At 38.1% G+C, this 21,479-nt stretch overlaps 1 protein-coding gene across 1 annotated transcript in view; it reads right to left on the bottom strand.

Moving 5' to 3' along the window:
• TOPAZ1 (testis and ovary specific TOPAZ 1) overlaps window positions 1–21,179 on the bottom strand; it is a 39,512-nt gene extending 18,333 nt beyond the window's left edge. Inside the window, 11 exon segments of the mRNA XM_054058594.1 lie at window positions 1,086–1,223; window positions 1,927–2,003; window positions 4,308–4,420; window positions 6,740–6,801; window positions 8,592–8,722; window positions 11,065–11,132; window positions 15,360–17,721; window positions 19,134–19,351; window positions 19,432–19,553; window positions 19,556–20,386; window positions 21,170–21,179. Of these exon segments, the coding sequence (XP_053914569.1) occupies window positions 1,086–1,223; window positions 1,927–2,003; window positions 4,308–4,420; window positions 6,740–6,801; window positions 8,592–8,722; window positions 11,065–11,132; window positions 15,360–17,721; window positions 19,134–19,351; window positions 19,432–19,553; window positions 19,556–20,380 (4,116 nt within the window). The 5' untranslated portion in view covers window positions 20,381–20,386; window positions 21,170–21,179.
• Between the last annotated feature and the right edge of the window lie 300 nt (window positions 21,180–21,479).

The raw sequence follows: 21,479 nt of genomic DNA on the forward strand, positions 1-21,479 counted from the left end.
ATTTATTTTTGAGCTGGCATATCAATTTTCAAAGGAAGCATTAGAAAGAAAACACCCCACCTCTTTTCTGAGACATGAAAAGAGAAAACATTAAGAGAATTAAAACCAAATTACACTGCTGCATTATAAAAATTCTGATACAGTATATTTAAGACATCAAGGAGATGGAGAAGCATCTTTAGATTCTACCTATTTGATTTCAGTATTTATGTCCAACAGGTTCACCACAAGTTGTTTTTTACATTTTGAATCTGTGCTTTCTTACATAGTGACACCAATGATAAAACTGTACTCATACCAATAAGATGGTAGATAACAAATAGATATTGTAAAAACTGATCAGGACAAGTTTAGGCATTCCTCTTTGTTTAGTTGTTTTAATGTTTTTGTTTGCTTACAATTTACTTACAGAGTCACCTAAGTCTTGGTTTCATACAGCCAATTCCAAAATCTCATTCATGACAGCACAATTAAGTTTGTCTTGCACAGTTCTTGGAGGTATTGCACTCATAGTTTCTTTGTTAAATGGTTTGAAAACACATCTACTTTACCCACCACTGGGCAAGTATTTTTGCTAGCAAATATTATGAGATTTGTTGCTCCATTTAAGGAGGTTACAGCATCTTTAAATAAATGTGTCCCTGCTGCACAAATCTTGCATGGAGTAATATACCATAGATGGATTTTGACTTTAAGATTACATACAAAGTCTGAGTTTGCTTACAGGTTTCCAATGCTTCAGACAGAATTGTCTCAGAATCTCCCCATTCTATTATTATATTTGTACAGCCTAATTTTTGCTCTTTTGCTGATGTCTGTTCTCTTAAGAAGTCTACTAGTGCAAAATTCTACCATTTTAAAATAAAATAACTTTAGAAGACCTTGAAAGGAAAAATTTCTGAACTTTTTCTTGATCCATCAATAATTTTTTAAATAATTTTTGATCCATAAACCACTGTTTTGATCAATAAATTTGATCTGTCAAATTTACTCCCTTTCCAAACGTAAGTGAACAAATGAGATGTTTTGCACTGAAAAATTGCTCACACTTACAATCTATTTATTTATTTAATAAATCTCTTTACCTTTTCATCCCCTTGTTCAGGAACATGCCAAAACCAACATTTTGCTCTTTCACACCCACGCAAAGTCGTGAAATAAAATCTGCAATATTTACGGGGCAATTCCATCATCTCGAGGATCTGCTGGACTGAATGAGAAGCCTAAAATAAAACAAAATAAAAACAAGCAGAAAAAACCCAACACATAGTTGTTTTTTTTTAAAGCAAACCTGCTCTTGTTTTTTGAATTTCAAAATATCTACAAATTATGAAAAAAAACCAAAACAAAATGCGATCTACAATTAAACCTTTGAAACAACCCTCATCCCTATACTCTATTTGCAGCATTTCAAAGCAGACCAAGATCAATCCCTTGTCATGTTGTTTTGGTGTCCTGACACAACAAAAATCTGTCTTGACGACCACAGACAGAGAACACAACAACTGCTAAATGAGACGGACAATGAGTAGGGAGGAGGGAGAAAGGTGACAAACTCCTGCATAGTTCTGGATAACAGTCTGAGAACTCTAGGGCATCAATTTCCTTTACCCTTTTGTAGTGCCCAGGATAATGGATAATGCAGTCTGTCTTAAATACGTGAAACCTTGTCTGCATTTCAGCTCCACAAAACAAGAAAGCAAAATGCATGATTTGATTTTGCTTAAGATGGAAATAAAAGTCCACAAAGCTGTCCCCTCCATACTGCTTTTGCTCTCAGAAATTGTATTTACTCAGTGATAACATCTTCAGAGGAGTAAAAACACAAACATACATAGACTCATAATTTCTGACTCTCTATATGTAGAATTGTCTGAATAACCTTAAAGTTAGTGCCAAAGGATCAGAAATCATTTAGCAACTCACAACTGCATTTTTTTCCATCTTCCACGTTTCAAAACCTCCACAATTTGGCAATGGACTTTTTCTTGAATATCTGTAATCTAAAAATCCAGATGAGCACAATAAATGGATCATGTAATATAATGAATCATACTGAAACCACTCTAATTTGTTTCATTTTCCCCCAGACCTAATAGTTCCTTCAAGTCACAGCAATGATTAATGAAAATTTGATGAATACAATCTAAAGGCAGTCTTTTCACTTATAGTTTTCTGTTAATTTTCCTAAGACTGAGACTTTACACAAACTTCAAGAATAAGCACATCTAAATTAAAAACTTCACTACTTTATCCAAGTTTTCTAAACTAATTTACAGAGATAAGAGAAGAAATGGAATACAAATATCCAAAAGTTTTAATTTTAAAAGGAGAAAAAAAACCCTCCCACACTTTATCAGTAATCTTTGCATTCTCACATCAGTAGCCATAAATTTAAACTATTTTTTCCAGGATTGAAATAAAATTTTTCATACTCATATGCTTCAAGCAGTGCAATATCAACCTTAAGCCCAATGTAAGTTACTGATTTCTTAACCATGAAACTCGGTTTTAGAACTTCAATTATTATTGATAAGAGTTTTCTTTCTCTTCAAAATGAGTAATGTTAATGGAAGATAAAAGTTTCAAATTTCAAAGTCCATATCTAAAGAGAAATAAGAGCTTTTTGAATGCCTTGCTTTCTAGGATTTCCATCCAGACCCTCTAAAGAATTGGGTATTCAAAAGGCAGAGTGCTCAGCCATTTCTGCCAAACAGCAATTACTAAACAGCGTCCAATAATGGTGGATGGTCTACTATGAACTTGCACTAGGTAAATGGTTTTTGATCTCCATGTCTTTCTAAACAGACACAGGATATGAAGGAGAAATATATGTAGAACAATTAAATATCTAAATGTTCCATACTGTCACAGCTGCATAACTTTGTGCAGTCATGGTGGGCAATTTGGTAAATGCGTGATTGGTTAAAATTTAGTAACAGAAACAAGACTGAGAAAACAGTCAACCACCAGCTGCAGAAAAATGCAGCTGGATGCAAACTGGGAACTTGAGCTCAGAACCCTTTCCTCCAGATTCCTGCCTTCCCCACATCACAGAGTTTCTGACCAGGTCCTCTCAGCAGTTTGTATTCTCCCTGCCATCTGTATGTCAAATTTGTAGAGGAGCAGGCACTAAAGGGAAACAGCCAATTCTGCCTGCACAGTTCTGTGTTTAAAAAAAAAAAAAAAAAGGCTCTTTTGCCCTCTCCTAACACAGAAACTCTTGGTTTGGCAACAGTTTCAAAGGATTTAAGGAGGAAGACTTAGGAGGACTCTTCAGATGGTGTAGACACTTTTAAGGCCAAAGACACGAGCAATTTCAAACTCCTGTAGTCTAGAGACATACTTCACAGCTGCTTTTTATAGCATCTGTTTCTCACACTTCCTGAAAATACTGCTAAACAACACAATGATAAAATTGTTCTGTGAGCTTAGACTGGCAGTATAATTTGAAGCTAAGCAAGAATCTCTGTCACTGAACTCAATTTGGGAAATCCATGTTTAGAAACATCCATGTTAACCAATAATTCTAAAAACATTAATTCTCAAAACAGCTTTTGCAAAGAAACAGAATGTAATATCTATCCATAAGTAATCAATTCCTGGTTTATTCTGTCTTGTATGCCAAATAAAACAATGCATTTATGTAAGGCTAAATGTCAGAACTGTCACGTGCGGAGAAAGAGAGAAGGAACTACAGTTCCATTATGTTATGATTTCTCTGGCAGCAGAGATACTTAAGAGGTACCTGTCCCAGGTGTGAAATATACCAGGTCAAAGTGAAGTGAAATCTAGTTAATTTCCTCGATCCAGTCTAGTGACTGCCCCATGAACATGTGAATTGGCGTAAACAAAGTTCTGACCTTCAGCAAGGTGGGCAAACACCTTAGCCAAGTTTTGCTGACAGAGAAACAAACAAGAAAATCTGCAGTCACGTTCTCTGACCACAAATAAAGGAAGAGTAACTTGCCACCAACATGGCTCAAATCCAACGAGTCAAAATACTAAGAATGCAGGCATTGCTGTACCATTAAAGTATCTGAGAACTGTAAATACTAAGACAGAACAACTGCAATTTGACTGTGCCAAATAGGCTTCTGCTTTAAAAAAAAAACCCCCCCCCCCCCCCCCCCCCCAACTCACTAACCTATCATATGAGAGCTCGCATTTTTGCTTCTATGTATGGAAACTAAAACAAATTCCAATCAATGCTTTCAGGAACTGAAGAAATTCCCTAAGATTTTATAGGTAAATAGAACACATGTAAAAATAAATTCTGGAGGGTTCACCAATACAGCATACGATACCATTTGTCCGGGGTTTCACCACTGTGGCTTCATTGAGGAAATTTACTTTTGGGGCTTGCGATGGCAATCCTGATAGTAATTCACAGGGCACAAGATCTTTGTATTTACAGTCACTGTTGAGTATTAAAAAACCAAAAATTTATTTAACCAAATTAAACAGGTGCTTCTTGCATATACTCAATGCCCAAAATGAGAGATTTAAGTGTATAAAAGATGAGAATTTCTTGAACAATTTACAGGACACTTAAAAACTTGCTGTAAATTTAAATAGCTATCAGTCCACAATTTTAGTTTCATTACTCTTATTCCCTGGTCCAATATGATTATGATTTTTGCTGAGATGATTCTGTTCTAAAGTGCAACTATTTGAAATTCAATAAGTAGAGAAGGTACCTGTGACCTATTGAATTTTTTTTTCCACTATGCTGACAGGAAGACTGAGATGATTTCTGTCATCTCAGAAGAAATAAATTTTTCAGTAGTAATATCTGCCAAATGTAGTAGAACTAGAAAAGTACACACCAAAGCTTTTGAAATTACATTTGAAGAGCGAACTGCTGTCCTTTCTAATAACTGACTGCACTCAGCAGAATTACGTGATTTCAAAGCAAACTCCAATTAAAGACTCTTCTGCCTTGACTATTACCAAACATGTACATTCCAGAAAATTAAACTACTAAAATGTGATTTTTTTCCAAAACAAGCTATAAATTTTGCTAGCAAAATACTTAAGCGAACTCTTATTTATGAGTAAAGCCACCGAAAAAAATAATCCCCTTTCATGAGACCTTTCTCTCCTCCCTCTTTCAGTTAAAAATCTATGTTCAGTACAAAGGACACCTCAGTCTGCTTGCCATTTGGAGACAGAAATAGACTCACTATCCCCTATGAGGGGCATAGTTTAGCTGTTTAACCCTTCTCACAGACAGGGTAATTAAAATATTTCCTAAATTGCAGGCTGGTTTTAATATAGTTTGAAATAAAAATGCTGTAGCAGAGAAGAATAAATTCTGTCTAATAAAGCCAAATTCTTCAATATCAATCTTTACTTTTATCCCGTCAATGTATTCTAGTGGTCTCCAAAGGAAAAACTCTGCAGATCTAGTTACTTAGAATTTTCAAATTACCATGTAAAATTTTATGCTTCCTTATGATGCCAAGCTCAGACATTAGGATTTTTGTACAGCTTGCCTTAAGGATAACAATCTCAGCTCTTTTTTTTTCTAGATATAAAAACCACACACAATTTTGCCCTATGTAGATTTACAATCAATTTCTTTTTTTAATTAACAACGTTGCTAAAAGCAGAATTTACTAAACAAGAACAGGAACTATATTTTCTTCCAGATGAATCTTTGCAATGGTAACATTTTTGAGTAAAAATAGAAAAACAGTTTGACTCCAAATGAAGGAATAAATGCCTCTTCTTTAACTGAAGAGTGTGCTGCGTTTTAGCTAAGGAAGTGAAGTAATGCAGTATCACTTGCACAAACATATTTTATCCAGCATAATCTACTTACTCTACAGCATAAAGAACTATTTATGCTACCAAGGTAAATGTACATGGGTATTCTACCAGAAGGAGGAGCTTGGAGCTCTCTAGTGGATTAATGAAAAGATGCAATATTCTCCATTTAGTGGACTTCTAGTACACTTCAGGTTTGTCACAGAAACGTGACTAGTGCTGGAAAAAAGCAATGCCCTCTTCTACGTTAGCTAAGGCTTCTTGATATTGTGAAAATCACTCTGAAGTAACTCTTCTAAATACTTATGTATTCCATCAGTTAAGTATACTTTTTCTATGAAGTCTTATTCTGCTTCATTTTTGGGCTGATGTTGAATGGAAGTTTCTTGGTGCGATACTTTCAAGTTGTATGTACAATAAACACTGTAAGTACAGCCTGAAGTCAGCAGAACAGTAAAGCACGTGCTTAACTCCACATGCCATGTTTTTAAGCGCCTTTTTCTACTGCTGCTCAAATATTTGTCAGCATGAATTTGAATAAGATCTTTCAATTCTTTCATCAGTTTAGAAAGGAGCAAGAGGCAGAAAAGAAAGCTGAAAGCTTTACTCATTTTTTTTGAAGTTCTAGTAAGCACCACTGTGGTTGGAAATGTAGATGTGCTGCACTCACACTGAGATGCCATCGTGAGACACTGGCATAAATTGGATATATCTTGTCACCAGCCAGAGGACAAATAACCTCTATTGTCCTGTCAGGCTATGACTATACTTCTCTCGTACTTTGCACAGTGGATTTATATTATTTCACATATTTTTCTTCATCATATAGTCAAAATAACTTAGAAAAACTGATTTATAATGCTGATGGTGTTGTAGTAAAAACATCATATTTCATTTGCACAGTAACTGGAGAACATCACAGGTTACAGGAAGGACACCATGTGTGTATATATGTGTACATATATACCTTTTTTCAGCTTCATCTGTTTTTTCTGGTTTAACATCGGGCATTCCACCTGCAAATCTCAACTGTGAAGATATTTAAAATAATCTTTCAGATACAGCAAAGCATTATTAAGCCAGTTACCCTTTACACTACAGAGATAAGACAGTAAGTGATTGTTGGAAGGTGTGATAATATAGTCTTCCCTGTAAAAACTGTAATTTGGATTGTAGAGTTACTCTTAAATGGACACACTGCCATTATCCTCTGTGATCTTTAACATCGTGATTTTTAATTGGAAAAAAGGTGACATGATTGTCTTCACTTCTCTTTGCTCCCACTGAGAATCCCAGCTATTTTCAGGCCCGATGCCCAATTTTAACTGCACCTGACAGATGTGTAGAAACCTACAAAAGACATTCCGTCAAGTTTAATGAAAATTTAAAGCTGTGTTGAGGAGAACTCTAAGGCTTTTGCTGAGCTGTGCACTATCGTGTATAGGTAAAAATATCCCCAAAGAGATGAAGAAAAGAGACAGGGGAGTGTGAGAATCTGAAAGGACTGATACACAACAAAGTCAGACATAAAAAACCCAACCCCCTCAAATCACCCCAAACAACAGAATACTTGCAACCAGTGTTCTGCCATTCCACTCCTCTCCCAGGTCTGCACAGCTAGTTTTCCACCCACATGCAGGAATAGGTTTAAGGCTGTAGCGTGTCTTCTGTGGCTTGAATTTGGTTAAGTTTGAGGGTTGGGTGAGATTAGTTGTACATATTTACTGTTGTCCAACACAGCGCAGAAAAGCAAACATCAGGACACTGATTTTATAAAGCCACAATACTACAAAGCAGCCAAACAAGGACTGATTTGGCAATACTGCAACAAGTACTACACCTCCAGTAACTTATGCTGTTTGACAGAGCCTTTCACCCTCTCTGAGAGGTCAGGGAATAAAATGGAACTGTTCACTTTGTGAATCAGATGTTGGCAGCCCAAATTCCACTTGCTGAAGGAAATGCTTCTACTCTTCTTTTAAATAATTATTTTGCTAGGGAAACTGATTGTCTCCTGTTACCTTATCAATTACTCACCAGTTTCTAGCCATGCAAATTTTACAGTTTAACTTATCCAATTAAAACCATTATCCACTTTTAAAGTAATGGAAAACAGTAGAAGCTATCAGCAGCTATGTCTGGGTTGCACCGAGATGTAAATTCCAATCCATTATCAAAGCAGTAAATAGTGTAAAACTTCAGCAAATCTTAAAAGACCTAGACTTATTATCTAGAGGTAGGAGGACAGATTGAGTAGAAAGGTCAGATAAAGTCAGTGAGCATGAAAATGGCTTAACATTCTCTCTGAACTGCCAGGAAGCCTGTATGTTAATTTAATGGCCCTTCTGCCCAAGTAATGAGCCTCAGAATGATCCTTCTATGAAGCATGATGGCTGTGCAGCTCCCCAGATTTTCAGCACCACCCCATCCTTCTCAGATTGTATGGTGAGAAGCATTTAACACCAACTTTTAAAACTAGGAATGTTAAGCAAAAATGTCACATACGTACAGTGCGTACACTCAGGTGATCACTGAAACAGTGATTTTCATACAAGTGGTAGTACAGAATTACTGTAACAACTGATATAACAATATCTTGTTTCATTTCAGATTTAAAGATGAATTATTATTGACAAAGTGAAAAAACAAGTTCTGCCAAGCAAAACTTACGCTGCCAACAGTACGGTAATCTATGAAACGCTTATACTCTTTTATCACAGGAAATGAAAAATTTCCTTGATAAAACAGCACTAGTAATTAACATTATCCAATTAAATGGACTAAACTACTTAGTAACAGAAAGCAGTACTTCTCAGTACCTTTTCATCCACGTCAAAACTCTTCAGTAGCTCATCTAATTCTTTTAGTTGCCTATCTTCAAGGAAGTTCTCAGTAACACCTCCCAAGGGACTGCTTTCTTTGGAGGAGTTGTGGGTTTTAATATCTTTAGCTGCAAATGTATAAACTCATTACTTTATGTGTTTACCACACTACGTGACAAAAAAGTTTTTATTTCCTAAATATTACAAAGCCTTAATACTAAAGGCGTTTAAGAATTCCTAGGACTTTCTAAATGTGAATTTTATACATAAAATTACTTCACCTTTAAAGACCAAACCATTTCAAATAAACATTAAACTCAATCTGCAACTAAAATTCTATCCAAGCTGTACATTCTGTAATAGTTCCGGTAGAACAGTACAACAGGTTTATTTATATAATATTGAATGCAATATTTTGGAAATCAATGCAGTTAAGCTTTGTTATTAAAACACAGCCAAATATATGTATGGTAATTTGCTAAGCAAATAAAGGCAGTCTTTGCTAGAGAAGGGGATAAGTTAATCGTAATGACATGAACCAAATATAGGTAGCTCTGAGAAACTCCAAATTCCTGTAATACAGTAAACTCAGTGACAATTCAGTATCAGGAAATTTCAGCACCTTTTACAGATACCACAGGAAATGAAGAGAACACCTGATTGCATCTTTCTGAAGGAGCTGTTTGTGTATAATAGAAGATCTCTGCATAGAAAAGACATTCACTATTTCATTGAATCATGTGAATGAATTTCAACTGCACTGCACTGTCCAGATACAGGAAGAAAGAATCAGATTATTATTGGAAAGGCTATTATCTGATAGGCACTGGTCTCTGTATAATCATCAGTACAAGACACATCTGCTTGAAGGCAATGTACGTAAGATTTCCACTTGAAGACAATGGATGTCACCCAGAATACTGTAATGATAGTATTTGTTGCCCTTCTTAGACTGTGAAACCACTGAGACAAGCAGCCATGACCTCACTACATAACACAACACCAAAGCAGTAATAGGTATTTCTAAATAAATACATAAATTGTCATTAATTACCAAAATCAAGCACCTTCCTTTTGTTCTGTACAAGTTTTTTCTTAAAAAGTCATATATCAAATGTAAGCTACCGTATACATAAGTGTGGTGCAATCCTAAGTTTCTCAGATCTGGGAAGCACCTACTTAAACCATTTTCTTTATTTTAAGCAACACAAAAAGACCCAAAGGCTTTTAGCCTCAAACTTCATTAGGACAAAGAGTCTAAAAAAATGCAGAAGTTATTAAACAGAACAGGACTTGCTCTCAGGTCTGGTTTCAATCATCTCAGTACTGCAGATGCCAGGGCACAGGCCCCTCTGTCTCTTCACTAAAAAGGCCTAACTATGTACTCCCTACACCTCCCCAGGATCTTGTGTCTATTTCTTGGTGTCTGAGCTCTTAAACCCTCATTATCTTTTATTTTGCCTTCTAATCACTGAAGCCTGAAACTTTTTCTCCCCCAAAAAGTCACTATTCACTCCTTTTTTTCCCAGGAGGCAACATCTGCCCAGATTCTTTCTACATGAGTGTAACGCATTCATACAATAAAACAGCACAAAAGGTACTGTCACAAACACTCCAAGTCTGCAGCAAAACCAATACATAATGGCAAAACACCAGATTAGCAGCAAGCTGACAAACTGACACCAGAAACAGAGACACTGAGAACCTTCAAAACCAGTCTAAGCGCACTCTGCCTTCTCCAGCATGTCAGTAATTGGCTTCTGTTTAAAGTCAAATTCCTGTTTCTCCAACCTAAAACAAACTTCCACAGCAGCCATATCCTTGCACAGTTAGTCCGTATGCAAGCTGTAGAAAACAAAACAAATCACATTCAAATGCTGCCTAGTTGTGGACTGTTCTGCTTAAAATGGGAAGAAAAAACATTAAGTCAGAAGTATCCTCTAAAAAAAATAAGCATCCTTAAAAAACACAACAATTTGTCAGAGGAATGGGCACAGCATCTACAAAACCCAAAAGTACAACCTGGGAAAAAAAAACCTATTATAAAATTCTGTCTGCTGATGAACACAAGACATCAGCCAAGAGGTATTATGAGTCAGACTCCAAAGCAGTATCACAGTACTCAGTACTTTACTATCACCTCATCAACTAACAGAACTCCTTGCCTAAAGTATCAGAGATGTCAAAAAAACCCACAACTGAAGCCCAACATTCTCCCCCCAGTACTACCAACAGACAAATACAATCGAGAAGCAGACACTCCCTCGAAGGCTTGGACTTGTACCATTTCAAAGGACATTCATTTTACATGCATTAGGAAACAAATCACTGTTACAAAAAAAAGGATATGACTCAACCGACAACTTCTCATTTTATGGGGAAAGTAGAAAGCTTAGGTTTTGCCACTGAACGTCTTTATGGTTACTTTCTTCCCTTGATTACGCATTCAGAAATCTTCAACCACTCTTACCTTTTAGCACTGAACCACAGGAATTTTCACTATTATTTGATATTCCAGATTGCTGTGCGGTAATATTCCTGTTTTGAAGAAAAAATGGATTTGAGAATTTGACCTTGCACAAACCCAGAATTATTCTAACCAGTTACGTAAAGTTCTCAGTAATACTTTTATAATAACTATGGACAGAAAACTTAGGTACACCACACTTGTTAATGCTCTCTTTTGGCTTTCCAATGTCCATCTCTACAGATACACACCTAAAGACGTTAAGTAAAACCAAGACATTTCAAATACCAAATTTTGTCAGTAAAAACTCACTATCTCATTTCACTTTTGCATAAAAGACTGAGAAGGGAAATCTTCTCTGTATAGTAAATTATTGAAATACTGTGCTAATGAGCAAATTAATCAGTTTATACAAAATGTGATTTTAAATAATTTATATTCAAGACAATTCGCATAACAATGACACTCAATGAGAGTAACAAAAATATTTGTTCATAGAAAGATACTTCACCTTATTTTAAAGCTAAGTTAGGAAAAAAAAGTACTTCTTCTTAGAAAACCTCAGAAGGTAAAAATACACATTAAAACACTATACATAAAGTTTATCAAACACCACCGTCACCATCGCAGACTTTGGAAGTGCATAGCTGGTCAATGACAGCAGGTATGTGTAACGACAGCAAGCTACCAAGTAAAATGGAACAACGAAAACGTGCAACAACCTAGTGGAAATGCAAAAGTTCCTCATGATACGTAACGTTGCACAATACCAACATTCAGGCACAGATAGCTAAGTGTATTCACGAGATACATTAAGAAGCAGTTTAATACAGCAAGTTCGCTGAGATGAGAAGGATTTTTATCAGAGGCAGACTCTCTGTAGGCTCATTTCCTCCCTCCCCCACGTCTTATGTGAAATTGAGTTTGAGTGATTTTGCCTACAACAACTGACTTCCTTTTCTGTAAAACAGCAGCGCAAACAGCTCCAGAAAACTGTCATCTTCATAAATATTGCTTAAAACTGAAAATAAATTTAACAGCATCAAGAGACTGAAATCTTCATGTTCACATCAAAAGTCACTTCCAAGTCTTTACCAGATTCTGCTAATTGTGTGGTGTGAAGTAGTTACAGAAGCACTTTGTAAGTTCTTGTAAAGAAAGTGCCTAAAAGTACTTGGCATTTGTTCACCAGCCTGCCAAACCTACAAGTGCTGACAGAACCAGAAGTCAACACATTTTAAAGATCTAGAAACAGAGACAGACTAGACCATGTCACATTGTGGCATGCTCACGCAGGCTGCTGCTGACAGAGTTTAAACAAATCACTCTTTACAGCACAAGTTACGCAAACCACAGTGTTCAGTTTGCTATTTTGCATATGAAAACTGGATTAAGAGTTTAGGCTTTTTATTCAAAAGGAAAACAGTAATACGCAGAAGTCTCCTAAGAGCAAGAATGGCTGCTGATGTGCTTTCAAAGGTACCCACTGAACCTACCAGTTCTGTTGGGATGAGAAGGCCTACTGGATGCCACTTAGAGTGAAGCATCTAGATTCCCTACACAAGAGGAAAAAACTACCTCAAGTGATTGATTAAAAAACTGCACTGTTGCAAGTCGCTTAGAGGCAGGCCATAGAAAATGGCAAACAGAAGCACATGCGAAAACTGTTTCAATGCCCCATTCAGACTGCGGGTCCAGAATCCTTTCCTGATGACTTGCAACTAATGCCTGGAAGTGACCAGCACCCACTCTTTATCTTCTTAAAATACCACCACCAGAGCAATAACCAGTCCTACTTATCCTAAAGGTCAGAGCATGCTAAATGAATCAAATCATTCAGGACATACACACACAGAGCCTCTTCTGAATCTTCCTGGTTTATAAGACAGGACCTTCTTCTTCTACCTAAACCTAACTGTTCAGAGACATCAGTTCCAGGCACACGCACAAGCACAATTACAGTAATTAGAAAACCTGAAGTGAGAGGCGTGTAGCAATGTCAGGTGCCTCTTTGGTTGCTGGGTGCTTTGCTACTTTGCTTAAAAGAAAAAGAAACAAGTCTTGTTTGATTTTTGGACCTCAGTCGCAGTTGTGACTACTCTCATTATCTGAAATTTGGAAGCCAAAATTTATTATCCTTGAATTTTCATGACTATAATCACCTCTCTGGCTTTTAAGGTCACAAACAGTCAAAGATGAAAAGTGTCACTGGCTAAACACATCTCGGTGTTTAAATTCAAACCTCAAACAAAATGGATCCACACTAGTAGTCACACATCCACAGTGGCTAATAGTTGCCTCTGAACACTTGTTAGTGAATCAAGCTGGTACATCCTCCACAGTCTCAGTTTGGTTTCACAATGAAACTTGAACAGCAGCTGTTCAGTTCGACAAGCTGATAGGTCTCTGATTTTTGTACTTGGAAGATCACCACAAATTAACACACCAATCCTTTCCTTTACAGTTACAATTTAAATGCTATTAAACTCTTAAGTAACACTCAACACATTTAAAAAGCCTTTTAACAACCCAGCTATGCTTTCAGAATAACTTGTTCACAGAAATCCAGTTCTTACTGCTCTGTACCAATGCCACACTAAAATACCACTACACAAGAAGTAACGTACTGCAGTGCATACCCATGTATACACACGCTACAACAGTTTCAGCAAAGATCCAGATTCTTTCTATTATCATCTGCCTGCTCTTACTGATCTGAAGGGAAATCATAACAAAACCTATGTATTGATACAGCTAAAGAGAACATTTAGCAACAACCACCATGTGCAGCCATTAAGTGCCTGCATTGCTCTTTTACTTAAAATCACCTAATTACATTCATCTAGAGTGCAACCACTATCGCTAACCAAATGTTAAACAAAGCGTGCATCTAAACCAATATTTATACAAGCTAGAGATGGTCTACAGTAGCACAGTTCTAACTTACTGTTCTACATGGACAGACTGAAGCGGCATTACAAACAATATCGCAACGAAGCAAAACTCAGCAAGCATAAAATAGAAGCCAGAAAAGAAAACACAGACAATACTCTTGACTATATCTAAAAAGGACACTAACAGAAAGAATATTTTATTTGAAAATATGTAGCAAGGTGTGAGTGTAACTCTACCAGCACAATCGCTTTTTTTTTGTTTGGACAAGTGAAGTCCCAGTTGTATCTAGTATGTACTAACAAAATGAAAACCAACAGTATGAGTTGGCCATAATCTGGTGTTATCTCGGAATCTCATAGGCTACCTGACACAGCTGTGGTAAGGTCTACTGCCTTATTTTAATATTCTCAAATTCTGTTCATTAATATATTCATGACTTACCAACTAACATTATTTAAAATAAGGATAACATAAAACCTCCCAGAAAGGACAGAGGAAGAAAACTACAGCACCCATCCCAATAAAAAAAAAAAATCTAAACTTTAGAGGAAAATCATGCACTATTTCTACTTAAGTTTTATGATTTTCTTCATAAGATGAAAAATTTAATTGTAAATCTCATTTATCCAAGGCGAGTGTCAAAGCTTAGAGAAAAAACAGACTAGACAGTTGACGTGTTCATCTATCTAATGGAGGACTACTACTTCTTCTACAGAAGTTTGTTTCTGCTTTAAACTTCTCCTCCCCCTTCAGTGACTTTTATTATCATCTAAAAACCAAGAAAACCCTTAATGCCTAATAATTTACACCAGGAACTTGCTGAATGAAGATGAAGGATGATAAACAAATGTAATGTGTTAGGCAAATTACAGATTTGAAAACTATTCATGTGTCTGGTACCAGGAGAATAGCAAGGAAGGAGAACAGCAGAATGGAATACTACTGTAGAGACAACCATTTATCCATGCAGATTCAGCACAAGAACAAACTACAACTAGAAAGCAAAAAATATTTCTAATATTATGCCACTTTACAACTAAAAAATTACCTTCAAAGCAATATCTACTATCTCAAATCATCAGATATTAAAATATATTAAGTTATTCATTAAGCATATTAACTAGCTTTGTTTATACTTCCACATTTTGCTTCACTTGACCTAAAGCAAATTCTTTAGGACTATGTTCTCCTTTGATTCAGTGTTTATCCTAGTTCTTATGAAGAACAAATTAAATTACTTGCATTCAGGATACTGCCATACCTCAATCAAATTTTGACAGTTAAAATCAACACAGAAATCAGTAAAATTCTGTAAGGAAGCCTGACTGCCACAACCAAAGTACAGTGATATGAGAACAAAGTACTTGGGACTACTATAATGAAAAAAAAAATGATATGCATACCTAAAAATATCATCTACTGAATCTCTATTTTCTGAGATAACAGGCTTAAGATCCTGCTTTTCTTCTTTAATGCAGACGTTGGTTAAGGATGCCTCCAGAGGACAATTTTCACAGCCTGCAACTGCAAGCTCCTCTTCATTACTGGTTCCAAAAAGGTCAGGGTCATCCTGAATCACATCAATGACAAGAACATCATCTTCGTAAGCCTCAAGATTATTTGGAAAATTTTGACTTTTCTCTTGTGAAAGAATCCCTTTTGAATTGCTATCATCTTTTATTTCTAATGTGACAGGGTGGTCAATTGCATTCCAAGAATCATCAGGAAAATCAGAGTTTAATACAAATTCAGTACCATGCACATCAAACACAGATGATTCTAGTTGTCCGTCAGGAAAAGCACATGGATATAAGGAAAAATATTCAGGGAATGCAGACATCTCATTTGAAAGGTTTTCACAGCCACCATGCTTGAAGTCCTTACTGTTGATCTCATTCTCTTTTTCTTTCATGGAAGCTGTAGGCTCTCCATCCCTCGCAACAGGAAGACGCTGCTGCTTGGAATTTACCAAAGAAGTTTCTTCACCTGTTTTCTGCCTTCTTGAAACAGTAGTGCTATCAAGAAGCTCTACTGGTGTACAGGTTTTTCTTTCAAATGAATGGACAGATTCCACTTTTCTGGATTCAGGTTTGTTTCGGCATAAAGGAATTTTGAATTTTGTCATGTTGCCAGTGTTCAACACTTTCATTAGCTTTAAATCAGAAAATTTCTGGTTCACTGCTGATGATTCATGGTTGAAGATTATTCTGTTTTTGTTACCTGTAGATGTACCATTCTGGACTGTCAGAGACCGGTTTCTTTTTGTGGAACGTCCTTTATTTTTATCTTTTTGTTTTGACTTAAAATTCAAGGTTGCTTTAACTTCTTGAGCATCATTATGGTTAAAAGCCACAGCACTTCTATACATATTGACTGGTGATTCCATATTTTCATTGTTCTCTCCAGAAGTCTCACAAACACCAACAGAAGAGGATTCTGGTGTTTCAAGTGAAGGCAGACATTCAGTATTTGGATCCATTATTTTATGTGTAGATTCTTTGTTAATTTCCACTGATGATGCATGCAAAGCCAACTGTCCCAAATTCCCAGTCACAGCACTGTTTCCTACAGTTTTAACACTGCTTTCATCAGAAGATTCCTTGAAGGCAGCCTTTGAAAGTCTGTTCCCTACTGAGATGGACTCACGATTTTTATGAACCCATTCAGAAGTCCTGGCACAAGATTCAAAAGGCCAAACATTTTTACCAGACATAGGTACTGTTCTTTGACAGGTAACCTGCTGCAATTTCTTATTAACTTTGGTCAATTTTTCATTTGACTTGCTTTTGTGACAACTGGAAACATCACAGACCTGAGCTGGCACTCTTGGGCTACCTGTGGCACCAGAATGATGCGCCACACTGTTTGAATCTTTTCCTTTTGCTCTTACAGAGAGCTTAGATGTCTTCTCAGAGCCGTCTTCAAATGCAAGTAATTTGGTACTATTCTTTCTCCAGACTGATTTATTTTGTGCTTCATGAGCATTTTTTCCTTCATGAAGATGCGATGTATGATTACATGACGCTGACAGATTGCTTTCTTTATGGTTCAGGTCTGAGATTGCAAAGGAGCTTGACATGGCAACTGCTGCTTCCGTTTGTAATTCACACTCACTACATTCATTATCTGTGTCTGCGAAAACACTCTGCACTGCTGACTTCTCTCTGATATTCACGTTATTTGGAGTTTCTTCTTTATCAAACACTAAACCATCTTTCATGGACGATGTCTCATTTTGCATTCTACTAGTGCTGCAATTCATATCACTCTGTTCTACAGAACCATCAGGAAACATATGCTTTCTTTTACCCTGGGCTACATGGAAGAATCTACTTAAACTGCAGCTGCTGGTAGTTCCACTAGCTGAAGACTTTACAAATGTATTGATGTAACTACAGGCCTCTAACCTCACAAACGGATTCTTTTCTGTTGCACAGAGCAAGACATTACAATGGTTCAGGGCATTTTTGCAATGTTCAGCATCACATTGTGCAGATACATTTCTCACTTTTTCATCGGCAGTCACATTGAAGCACTCGATTTGATCAGCTCTGGGTTCCCTCTTCTTATACAGCACATCAGACCTTTCTGCTACAGGATGGCACGGAAAGGTCTTGCTTTGAGTTTCACCTAGAGTAGTAACTGCAGGAAATTTATAGTCAAGTTCTTTTTCCTTGGAATCTTCTGAACTGTTTTGATTTGTCCTAAGCTTCTCCACAGCCTGTGTACTGGAATCTTGCTCAATTGCTTTACATTTTTCCTCTGCTGATTAAAAAACGAAGAAGTGTAGTTAAAGAATACACTAAAGGAAAAAAGACTACTCTATTGCAATATTTTATGAAGAGAACAAAAAACATTTAAGGCTACTAAAGAACATGACACTGTATAAAGCTAAAATATTAATGTGCCATAAAGACACTGGAAGTTGTATATTTAAAACACAATTGGAAACCAAATTAAAGCAAGTTTGGCAAGAAAAGGCAGATGCTGTTTGCACACTTGGCCTTACTATCTTTTGTTTACACAGCAGATTCTCTGTAATAGGAAAGCTTGTTCATAAGAATATAATAATTTATTTCAGATATACAGTCCAGCCAAATGTATCTGACTGTGCAAGAAAATCCAGGAAAACTGCAAGACCCGTATCTTTACAAAGTACTACTTTTTATTTTAAGCAAATACAGATTATGTAAAAAAATGTACATCTGAAAATTATGTCTGGAGAACGCACTCAAGCGTGTACTAAGTAGAAAGGTGAGGTTTTTGGATCTTAAGTTTTCAAAGTAAGTAAGATACAATTTAGTATCTCAGTTTTCCAGAATAAAGTTTCTGGATAAAATATTTAATAATAAAAAAACTACAGCAAATATTTGTCATTGAATAGTAATATACTTTGATAGTAATAAGAATGTCTTTTAAACACTTGTCCTGAAAAAAATAAAGACTTCTAAAAAATCCTTTCAAAATTATTCATGTGATACAACACTCTCTTAAAAGAGTAATCTTTCCTTCTACACATTTAAGGATTTGCAGAGAGTAGCAACTAAAAAGCAAAAAGTTCTGAAAACATAACCCACCATCCTATAAAGGTAAGCACTAAAACAAGACAGCATTATACACATTCAAAAACAATAAAATCAGATAAATGAAGAATTGAGTTTTGCTGGAACTGGAACTACCACCTCGTTGCCGCTAGTGCCTGACATTCTGTGCATAAATGAACTGACTGCTTTTGACAGAAAAAAAAAAAAAAAAAAAAAGAAAATTTCTTACTCGGGGTCTGTTCCAGTCAATACTTTTGGGGAGTGGGAGGAGGATGGAGTATCTGGTCTCCTTTGTGCTAAATGACTGCTTTTCCCCTTCAAGAAAAGACTTTCCTCTTCCTAAAAGTCCGTTTTCTTCTAAGGCTGGTGTTTACAGTACTGTAAAGCAGACCCTAGCTCCTGTCTGTACACTTCTTGAACTAAGTCAGCAGCCACACACCAAGAGTCAGTTTGCGACATGGTACAGGCCATTCTTTCCTGCCCCAAGACTTTGTCCCACAGAGATACATGTACAAACGAATAATTATTTCCTATTTTTTAACTTTTTAATGGGGTCTCACTGCAGCACCCATCCCTTGTACTCAGAGCCCAAATTCTGCACCTGTACTTCTACAACAGGGCAGAAGTGCTTACCACTCCCCCTCGGGCTGTCTGCTCCTTTCTGAGGGTTTGAGCTCTGTTGCTTTCCTTTAACGCAATGCTTATGCATATTTCTTCTGGCTGTTCGTTGGTTTTGGCCACTGAGACCCTGCAGCTGCTGTGACACTGCTGTGTTTCTGTGTCTCTTCCTCAGACTGACAGCTCCTTTCTCGGACTCTGGATACTGTGCATGCAGTTCTAGAAATAAAATAAAATAAAATAAAATAAAATAAAATAAAATAAAATAAAATAAAATAAAATAAAATAAAATAAAATAAAATAAAATAACAAAGATCCCATCTCTCTGGGACTTTGTAGTTTTGTCTTCATCAAAGATACCCCACCTTTCTTGCTTAAGTATCACTTTCCTTTCTTCTGTGGCCCTGTCTTTCTTGCTCCAATTAAAGAACCCCCACATCCAGCTTCTCTAGTGTATCAACTTCTTCCTGAGATTTTGGTTCAGAAAAGGATTCCTGAGACCCTAAATTATTCTTACGATATGGGATTTGCATCTTCAGTATCATTATGGAGACAGTGCTTTTCATTTCTATACTACATGCACCCCTGTCTGGCAGACAGGAAATGCCATGTTTCTCCATGCTCTCAATTTCCTCCACCGAGGATGGCATTTGGAATTTCATTTCCATAAAGGAAAGCATGCCTTTTTTTCCTGAGCTCCCTGAACTCTCCTCCTGAAAACCTGAGAGGTTCGCTCCTTCCAAACTGTGTTTGTTCCTTTCAATCCCAGCTGAGAATTTATTTTGCAAAGTAGTTCCTAACAGCTGTCAGTCTTGTCAGTCTTGTCCTGTCTCTTTCCTTACAGTCTCTTCCCAGTATACTGCTGCAGCCATGATTGCTCCCTCCCAATCTTCACATAAAGCAGTGTCTCAAATTGGCAGAACTACACCCTTTTTGCCTCTGGCCGCCCTCCTACACTGTATCCCCTTCCTTTTTTTAAGTGGGCATCTCTGGCTACTCTCACCTTGTTCCTTCTGCATGAGCACTGGAGGAGCAAATTGCTCACAGGGAACACTGGAGAGCGTGGCAGGTTGCAGACAGAAAGATAAAGGCTGCTCAGGCTTTCTCTTCCGTGCCAGATGAGGACTCCGCTTGACTCCCACCTTCTTCCCTGGCTTGTGTCCTACCCCTGCATCCAGAGAGCTTGGGCTGGTGACCCTCCTGTCAGCCGACTCCACCTCACTGCCAGTTACCACGTTCCTTGACCTTAACTGCGGCATCATAAGAGCCTGGAGACAAGAGAAAAATACACAAAAACCACCCAGCAATGTATGTTTAACAGCATTCCAGATAGCCCAGCACCCAAGGTGGGCAGAGATGCAACCAGGATGGGAGCACAACCTCCCTCACTTTACTGCCTCATAGGTCATCCCGTGGGAGCCCAGCCTGACAGAAAGCCCAAGTTGCCTGTGGAAAGACTAGGTGGAAAGCCTAGGATGCCAGTGGAAAGCTTAGGATGCCTGTGTACATCCCAGTTTGCCTGTGGACAGCCCAGGACGCCAGCAGAAAGCCTAGATTGTCTGTGGAAAGCCTAGGTAGCCTGCGGAAAGCCAAGGTGGAAAGCCTAGGATGCCAGTGGAAAGCTTAGGATGCCTGTGCAAATCCCAGGTCGCCTGTGGACAGCCCATGACGCTTGAGGAAAGCCTAGATTGCCTGTGGAAAGCGTAGGATGCCTGTGGAAAGCCATGGTGGATAGCCCAGGATGCCTACGGAAAAACCCAGGTTGCCTGTGGAAATCCCTGGATACCTGTGGAAAGCCCAGGGCCACCAGGGAACCCCCGGTGCAGCCCCTCACCTCAGAGGCGGGAGGAGGACGAAGCCGCCCCGCGCCTTCCCCACCTCAAAGGCCCCCTTTCCCTTTTCTTCCCCTTTTCTTTCCCTTTTCTTCCCCTTTTCTTTCCCTTTTCTTCCCCTTTTCTTTCCCTTTTCTTTCCCCCTTCCTCTTTCCCCTTTCCCTCTCCCTTCCCTTTCCTCTCCCTGTTCCCCCTCTCCCCCCGGACCCCTCTCCCCACCCCGGTCACCGCTCCGGCCCGTCCAGGCACCAGCCGGGGCTGCCGCTCGCCACGCTCCGCGGGGAGGGCCGGGGGGAGGCGGGGGGGGGGGGGCGAACCGGGGCGGGGGAGTGGGGGGCGCCCGCAGCCACGTGGCGGGGGGAGGGGAAGCGCCAGACGACGGCTCGTAGGGGAACGACGTGATGTGGGCTGGGGGGCGGGTTAGAGGTCGTAGAATGACAGCGTGCGGTGGAAGAGGCCTTCAAGCTCAGGCAGTTCGTGCCGTGGCCTGGCTCCTGGCTGCACGTGCACGCTGTGTGAATGCCTGCGA

Source organism: Cuculus canorus, chromosome 2, assembly GCF_017976375.1.
Source record: "Cuculus canorus isolate bCucCan1 chromosome 2, bCucCan1.pri, whole genome shotgun sequence".
Classification (NCBI taxonomy): Eukaryota; Metazoa; Chordata; class Aves; order Cuculiformes; family Cuculidae; genus Cuculus; species Cuculus canorus.